The 8,869-nt window shown below is 40.7% G+C and overlaps 1 protein-coding gene across 1 annotated transcript; it reads right to left on the bottom strand.

The window, feature by feature from the left end:
* Positions 1-1,212: 1,212 nt before the first annotated feature.
* On the bottom strand, positions 1,213-3,418 carry si:ch211-284k5.2 (uncharacterized protein CFAP97D1). The gene is made up of 5 exons (XM_027032549.2): positions 3,326-3,418; positions 3,041-3,121; positions 2,378-2,496; positions 1,621-1,804; positions 1,213-1,329 (listed from the first exon to the last, which is right to left on the bottom strand). The coding sequence occupies exons 1-5, from the start codon at positions 3,416-3,418 to the stop codon at positions 1,213-1,215; spliced, it is 594 nt and encodes a 197-aa protein (XP_026888350.2).
* Positions 3,419-8,869: the final 5,451 nt, after the last annotated feature.

Genomic DNA, 8,869 nt, shown 5'->3' with positions numbered 1-8,869 from the left:
CCATTGTGCACTTATTATAGTAGGGCCCACAATCCCGCAGTAAAAAACAGTGTATTGAATATTGTCATCATGTTTGTAACAGAAAACTTTAGTTGATATGATAAATGAAGCTTTTCCACTAAGTTACAGCTCATTTTAGAAAGCAAGACACCAGGCATGGTGGTGGTCTTGTCACTTAGCTTGCAAAGCTGATGAAGGACCTCTGTCTGAAACATCCTGTATATTTGGAAATCTTGTGAACTACACTACATTTTTACTACTTCTCTCTCACTATATAAGATGTTGCATGGATGAAATGAAACAAGAATGCTTCATTCGTTTTTGCCTTTTATTTCCTGACAAATGTAGTTATTTGAAGAATGGAAGCTTATTCTGGATCAGCAGGCTTCCTCTGAGACTTTTGATTTGCGTGTGCCACAAAGCAGAGACAGAGGATTTGAATAGAGGTCAAGATGGAGCACGGCCAGAGTTATGAGCTTATGAGAAATGCAATCTAAAGCACTGGACACAAGGCCAACCAGACAGTGCTTCTCTTCTGCCTGTAATCCAAAGATTTAGTGTTATATTTTATTAGTGCTCTTTTTTAAAAATTAGATCAGGGGGAGAATTTTGGTGCTCTCAAATATAGTTATTATGTTTTTTGGAAAAGAGCAGACTATGATTATTGATGGCAGGAACTATCTTCTCTTTAGCAAGAAAATTGAAAGTCTTACAAAAAAAAATGGGACATGATTCAAGCTAGCAGACCTAAGCAGAACAAGAAATCTGAAGTGAAATCATGGCATGATGAGACTCCCAAGGCTCTTTTCATGACACCTCCTCTGAAACCTTGTTGTCATTCTGATATCAGTACCAGGGCAGAGACCAAATTAGAGCATGCACTGGAGGCCTTTGCCAATTTGTCACTATAGTTCAGTTTCTGCCTCTCATTAGAAGACCTATGGGTACCTTTGAAAGCTTTTTTCTAGCTGCTTTTCCCCACAGGTTTAATTAAAGGATCTCTAATAGCCTGAGATGGTTCGTTGGGAAGCTTCCTATTATCCTAGAGAATGATGCTGCCATCCAGTGGACAACGAACTCTCTGCATTTTTTAGGCATTGGCATTTACCACTATGGACTAATAAGCACATGTGCATGTCATTCATTCCAGCTAATGTGTTAATAGAACTGATGATATGTCATTTTTTGGCTAGTGGTGGTAGGAGATAATGATTATTGATGTTGGGTGTCTTCCTCTGTGCTTTCAACATGGCTATTATCTGTCCTGATGGACGAAGACCGACGTTGCCCTGGGGCTCCTCCTGAAAACTTCACACTCTTCTTTAGTCTCTGTGGATTTGGGAGATAAAGATCTTTTTCCCCTCTCTACATCACTGTTTAATTTCAGTATATCAGACCTCCAAATCTGTCTAACAAGAAGTCTGGATTTGGGATTGGTTTGTTTTTTTTTGTTGTTTTTTATTTTAGGTTTAATGCAAGTTTGAATAGAGCACTAATTGTTTAATGTAGCATATGGAGAACATATTTCCTACTTCTAAACATGGGTGGTGTGTTCCTTGGTAAAACTACCCAGAACCTTGAGCTTAATGATGAAGAGAATACAGTATATGTGCTATTCACCTGTTTATTGGCCACTCCCCTTGGATAACATGCAATATCATCTCGTCTTCGCTCCACTCTCTCCCAGTCCTCCACCCAAAGCTCCCGCCTATATTCAGATTCCCGCGCTGTGATTCGCTGATAGATTGCCTGGTTCTGACGAGTCACCTGCAGTAGCTGTTCTCGCCTCCTTTCAGAATTTAAACTGTGGGAACAAAATTAATGCAGACAGCCTGCAGAGTATCTATCAGAGGTTAATAAACTAGTGTAATACCACACTAGTATGGCTAAACTTCTACAGTGTAGACAAAAAAGCAGAGGATCTGCCTCTCATTAATTCATCACAACCTTGCCAATAGTCAAACAAGCATTAATGATTTATCTTTTTAATAGGAAATGAGGAGAGCAGGTTCATAGGTGAGATGAACTCACAGAGACAAACACTGTAAAAAAGGCTTTAAGCAGTCTTCTAAGGTCAGCAGGTTATTTGGTCAAACAGTTAAACTGGAATCAGGAGTTCTTTGAATTAGCCATGGCCTGTATATTACTAATTTATTTTGAACTGCTTTGAAATACAAACACAAATGTGATTCCTTCCCCAGATAACTTATCATCAGATTGTTTTTAGTTTTAGTTCACTCACTGGTGTCATCTGAGGAGAAATAAAATTAACCTGCTATCAGTACAGAGGTCGGTATATAGCAGATCACTGCCTAAATTGGAGCATTCTTTTCACCTTCTGAAGTCACTTGAAGCACATTGCCTAATGTGAGCCTACCTGCGCTCTGGATAGTCATTTCTGTGATCTATGAGACCTTTAGAGTGCCCTATGCGGGCTAGTCTGGATGCCAGTAGCTGGTTATCCCTCTCGATAATGGCCTGTCTCTCCTCTTGAACCTTAAACCCCAAAATCAGTATTATTGCACTGAAGAAATTAGGTAAGATAATAGTAACACCATTATTGTTACCTATACCAAGTTAGTTCCTGCTCATGTTTATAGCTCATGTTTCATGCTGCTAAGAGTTGTAAATAGTGGTAGCTCAGTGGTTAAGGTACTTGACTTGTAATCAGAAGATTGCCGCTTCAAGCCGCACCGTTGCCACTGTTAACCCTCAATTATTCAAGTTGTGCTCAGTCATAATTGTAAGTTGCTTTGCATAAAAGCATCAGCTAAATGGCATAAAAAGTATAGTGTTAAATGAACATTTGCATTTCAAATGACTTGATTAGTAGCATTTAATTAATTTTACATTTAATAGGTGAGTATATATGCTATAACTCCTTTAGCTAAGCCCTCTTTGTATACAGTAAAGTATTAAAGACTGAATTAATTCTTACAGAAGTAAGCTTTATTTAATGTAATTTATCTCAAAATATAATACTACACAATTTTTAAATTATTTTTGTGTATTTTCAAAAGAGTGAGCTGTGTGCATATACCTGTGTTTTCTTTAGCTTTAGTTGGACATGGGTGGGAGTTGGGATGCCTTTTATGTCCACTACGGGCTTGACTTCCTTCACCTCATGATGACAAAACAGCATAAACAGCAAAATGACCTTTTGCTGATTACACATTGCAATTAGATTTGAACACTTCCCATTCTATGTACAACAAAAACAGAGATTTCTGCTGTCTCACATCAGTACTGGTGCTGATGCTCCAACCTTACGGTTTGTCCTGTATTAGTAAGGAATCACATCAAACACATGCAGACATACACATACCTTCTTGCGATGCTCCTCATAGCATGTCTGGTCCCATTTCTTCTGCAGGAGCTTGTTAGTGGCAGGTTTGAGGGGCTGGTAGGCCTTATGCATGGCTGTTGCTCAGTGTTCCCGAAGGCCAAAGAGAAATGTGCTGTGAGTTTAGCACACTCAGAGAGGATTTGACAGTCTCATATGCTCCTTCACTAGTTTTTAAAATGTAGATAGTTGGTAAAAATCTGGAATGCCAATATCATAGTATTTTGGTTTTGCCAGTGGTGGAATTTAGCGTTTAAGTGTAATGTTTCAGAATCTGGAATGGTTGCCCAGTGTCTAGTGTGTTCTGTGCTAGTGATGTAATTTATAATGCAGCTCTGGTACTCCCCACATCCCACTTCACCTGAAAGAGGCTTGGCCAGCCTGGCTGGAGGCCACAGCTTGTTGCCATGGCACCACTGCTCACCTATCCCTCTCTGACTATGTGTGATGCTGAGAGGGGATTGGATGTCAATGAATTATTAGTGTTCACAGCCCACTAACTTCACTTGTCTAAATGACCTCAGAGTGGCTTCACAGAGAAGGGCAAAGACATTATAAAATTCTCTTTATAAAATGTAAATAATGAATTGCATGCATTAATGGTAAGTCATGTCATTGCTAGGTGGAATGATGTTGCTAAGTGAATATCAGGTCTTTAGTGTAGGTGAAGTGTAGCCTTTAGTGGCAGCTGGTGGAGGTTTCTATAGGCTGATGGTAGCAAGATCTTCCCCAGCATACAAATGTCTGAAATGCTTTTATGTAATGAGTCTACAACGTCTGGAGTCTAGGACATTCTTCAATACACACATGCACACAATTCTGCTTGAGCTAAAATATTAAAGTCTGGAAAATTGGTGGTTTTAAGGACATATCGAATAGAATGTATTTTTAAATATAATGTGCTTTTCAGATATTAGCTTGCCTAACCCCCAAGAATGGTTCTTGCATTGTTGCGAACTATGTCAGGTGGGTTAGGTCCTAACTCTCCTCTAACGACCTAACAGCAATTCAGATCATATGCAAATTATTGTTTTGTATGCTTGGTTTTGTTTGTTTGTTTTTGCCCTACCACCATCCCAAGTCTTTGGAGGAATTATTCATATTTTCACAAATCAAATGTGCTGGATTAAGAGAGAGATAACTGTTGTTATTTCTTATTTTACCACCAGATGGCATGCTTCTCTTTGCCAGGTGAATGGCAGCCATGTTTTGCAGTGTAGATCATTTCATGAGCTGTGAGGACATGATGAAAACACCAACATCAAAGCCAGAGATAAGTGACTATAAAACTGACATGGGCATGTCTGTAACTGATCTCTATACAAAGCCCAAGGTTAAACCGCTATATTTTTACAGTGAAAACTCAGCTGTCGACAACATTATACATTCTAGCAGTATTTTCATTACTGAGGATTTGATGCAAAACACCCATTGTGTCATATAGGCTTTAAAAAATATGCAGATATCACAAATTCTGGAAGGCACTGATTAACCACAAATAGACATGCATGCACTTACATACATGCACACACACACAAACACATGAAGCATTGTAGCTAAAATTCAAGTGTTAAATTGTGAGGTTCTTAGAATATTGTTCTGTCCCTTGGATGAACAGACACCCCATGCAGATCCACTAGCCTGACTGACTCGGTTTTCCTATGCGTGGGATGAGGGGTGGGGATTATGCTTGGTAAGAGCAGGACATGGTACTAATTCTGTGCCAGGACCTGAGGGAAAATTGTTTATCTCTGCTCCCTTCCTTTCAACCGCTCACTCACTTGCAAAATGTAGCTATGACAGCTTTAACATCTGCTCACGTCATAGTGCATACAGCCCCTTGCTCTCTCTTTCTGCCTGTGTGCGTACGTGGGTGTGTGTGTACACAAGGCTACATCACATTAGATTAAATAACATATTGACCCAAGGGGAGGCATTTAAATGCTGCACACTGATTTTCTGCTGGCAGGGTGAAGAACTCCTGTTTAAACATGATTACTCCTCTTTACATTGTAGCTGGATAATTCTGGGGTGTAAGCATTGATGACAATTTTAGTAGATCTCCTTCACTGTCACCATAAAGGTGCTATAAAATACACTTCCATTCTGCTCTCTTTAGGAAAAGCCTGGAATCCTGCTGAAAGGAAATCAGGCTCTTCTGAAGCACTCAAGCACATGAGATTAAAAAGAGGTGCAAATCACTGAGTAATTATTGTTGGCTCATAATTATTTAAATCAGATTACTAAGGCTATTCAACAAATTCTCTCCCTCTCTCTCTCCCTCCCTCTCTCTTTCTTTCCCTCTCTTTTTCTCCCATGCCATAAAATCAATTGTTGGGCTGCTCCGTCTTTTTGTCGTGTGTGTGCATGTGCGCGCACTCACGGATAAGCCGATAATTCCCCCTGAGCACAGATCTCACCCACCCACACTTGTCTCCTAGCAGCCATCCTTGTCTGTAGTTATCTCTGTCTGTGTTTCCATGAGTGGATGGAGAGCGCTGACTAGCCCTTATGCTCCTTTGTTGCTGTGGCTGTCTGTCTTGTTCTGGGTGGAACTGTAGGAGTAAATGTGTGAGAATGGAATAAACTGCAGCTTCTGCAGCTTTCTGCTTCCAGTACTGCTGAAAAGGTCAGCTATAAAAAATACTGCTGGATGTGAAGCTAACACATAAACAATAATACAATAGAGAAAACAGAATCCCTTCTGCATGGTGTAGCATATAGATGCAGTCTCACATGTACCTGGATGGATGATTTCTGTATTTGTGTTTGTAAATCTGTATTTCTGTGTGAAATTAAGCCTGACTGTGAACACCAGCTGTTCACAGATTTGGGGAATGATTATAATTTTAAACACTAGAATAGACCTATGTTAGAACACTTACACACACACACACACACACACACACACACACACACGTGCACATATGTTAATTTTTTTCTTTTTTACCTTAATCACATTTCATATATGCGTCTTTGTTCACTATCTTGCAAACACAGTTCTCACTGCTGTTCCATCAATAACTACTCTTTTACAGATGAAGAGAAAAAATTTAATTATATCCTACAGCTGAGTCACTGTGGGTGGCCATTTAAGATAAACGTCAACAATTACATGCTGAAAATAAGCACTTCACTTGGTGTCATTTCACTTTCTCCCATGTAGCACTTCATTGCTGAGTGTGTCAGAGTCAGACACACGAACACAAGGACACACATTCTCTCTTTCTCTCTCTCCAAAATCCTGCCTCATGCTCTACTGAGTGGCAAAAGCTAATAAACGACAGTTGATTCCTCTCTGTAATCTATGTCCCTGGGCTGACCCCACACACCACAGTCCTGTCTCCAGCACACAAGGTCAAAGGTTAGAGCAGTTATTGAAAACCAATCACTGCCTTCCCTATAACAATTTGCCCATTTTAGGAGGGTGTGCAGAGGAGGAGGTAGAATACCTGATCTTCTTTCTGGCCATTAGGGTATAAAGAAAGGGTTTGTTTATTTATTTCTAGCTATCTTTTCCTTTATATATTTTGACATTAAAGAGATGGCTCCTTTTTTTCAGCTCTAAATCTAATATAAAATGTATAATGGTTTGTAGTTGCACTTTTTCAGTTTTACAATTTTACCTTCTCTCTTAGTTTAGTTAGTGTAGGCAGATCTTACTCCTGTGAAAAATAACAGCATTACTGTTTTTTTCTCTCAGTTTTCCACTCTCATCGACCCATCAAGAAAAACACTTCCACGAATGAACTGATTTGACCTTTGAAACAGAAGCCTCAAAATCTGGAAGAGTGAATTCACTATGGCATGAGAGTAGCCTAATTGGTTTATGACCCTATGTTTTTTATGTCTCACCATGCTCTCACCCATCCACCTGACCAGTGGAGGCTGGTCATCCCCAGTAAGGGACTACTGGACTCAGGCTGGTTCATTAAGGCACAAAGGCAAGGTAAACAAACATGCAGATAGCACTAAGCCTTCCTCCATGATGAGAAGGGGGAGTCAGGGGTTAGTCCTCATAGAAGGCAATGAGGGACAGGTGTGTGTAATGAATCAATAAGCTGGTGACCGCAAACAGGGAAGCAACTGGGACACATGATTGGTGTGTTCCTGCGAGCAGGGAAGCGACTGGGACACGTGATTGGTGTGTTCCTGCGAACAGGGGAGTGACTGGGACACGTGATTGATGTGTTCCTGCGAGCAGGGGCATGACTGGGACGTGTGGTTGGTGTGGTCCTGGCTGGGTGCTGGCCAGGGAGTGACCTCATTGAAGTAACAATTTTTTTTCTCATGGTCACATCCTAAAATTATATGAATGAGTCTAGGAAGATTCAAACAACATGAATAGATCATGTAATGAGATACATGTCACTGAGATTACTTAGTATACAGTCAAAGTGCAATTCACAAATACAGAATGCTTAAATTGTGCTTGTACCTTGGTGCAGGTACACATCTGAAAAAATGGCTAGAAAGGCACAGTGACAGCAAAGCCATTTAGGCCAGTTCAAACAAGAATATTGTTCTAGTCAGCCATGCCCATGTGACTAGTTGTTGTAGGAATGGTTCCCAGGCCATGAACAGAAATGTGTGCAATAGGGAGTTATATGTAAGGGTTCCAGGGCATAGCAATACAGCGCTGCCCTGGCTGGCACAGGTGAGCAACATGCAGCTGAGAAAATGTCCAAGAGGCACCATGCTGCTTGCTGCGTGCTGCATGTCAGGTCCACAAAACAGATTAGGGTGATCCAGGCGGGTGAACAGCTAAAGCTTCATCAAGAGCTCGGCAGGACTCTTCCCAGTGGGTGTTCACTGCTTCTAAAGAGCGCCATATGTACAACACAAAAAACAAACAACAAAAAACAAATGCACCAGCTGAAACAATTTCCCAACTAATGCATAAAAAGGATTTTGTTGAATTTTGGGGCAATGTGACTTGGTATTGTGAATGCCATTTAGGTACAAATCATAAAGTCACTACATGGCTGGAAAAGAAGTCATTAAAACTACAAACCCAGACAAAATTTTTATTTACAAAGAATTCTGCATTAAGGGTGTTTTCTTTGTTTTTGATGTGGTATGAATCAGGTACGCTAAACCTTTCTTGTAGGACAGTAATCTAGCTGACATTTCCTAGTGAGATGCATTCCAAACACTTGGACAGAAAGGCAATCTTCTACCAGTGGTATCAATGGACACACCTCTGGATTCCAGCGGGACAACAGTTTGCCTGCTCACTCTGCTGTCAGCTTTTATACGGAGAGTATCCAGCTGCTTCCTCTCTGTCAACTCTCTCTCTCTCTCTCTCTCTCTCTCTCTCTCTCTCTCTCTCTCTCTCTCTGATTTTCTCTGCAGTTGGCTTCATTATCTGCTCTGTGCAGCAGTGAAGTGAGGCCACCACCCTCCCCCTCTCTCCATCTTTCTCTCTGTTCCTCCCTCCTTTTTCCTAGCTAGGCATTTTGCCATGAGGAGGTCACTCAGTGTGTTATTTTGCAGCACAGTAGAGGACAGGATTGGGCAAGGAGT

This window comes from Electrophorus electricus, chromosome 2 (genome assembly GCF_013358815.1).
Source record: "Electrophorus electricus isolate fEleEle1 chromosome 2, fEleEle1.pri, whole genome shotgun sequence".
In the NCBI taxonomy this organism is placed as follows: Eukaryota; Metazoa; Chordata; class Actinopteri; order Gymnotiformes; family Gymnotidae; genus Electrophorus; species Electrophorus electricus.
This window is presented reverse-complemented; position numbering and strand designations above follow the sequence as displayed.

Excerpts from the sequence above, each read along its gene's own strand:
- si:ch211-284k5.2 (XM_027032549.2), bottom strand. The coding sequence starts at position 3,418 with ATGCATAAGGCCTACCAGCCCCTCAAACCTGCCACTAACAAGCTCCTG. Across the intron at positions 3,122-3,325 it reads ATGAGGAGCATCGCAAGAAG|GTGAAGGAAGTCAAGCCCGT; the intron begins GTATGTGTATGT and ends TGTCATCATGAG. Across the intron at positions 1,805-2,377 it reads AATGACTATCCAGAGCGCAG|TTTAAATTCTGAAAGGAGGC; the intron begins GTAGGCTCACAT and ends TTGTTCCCACAG.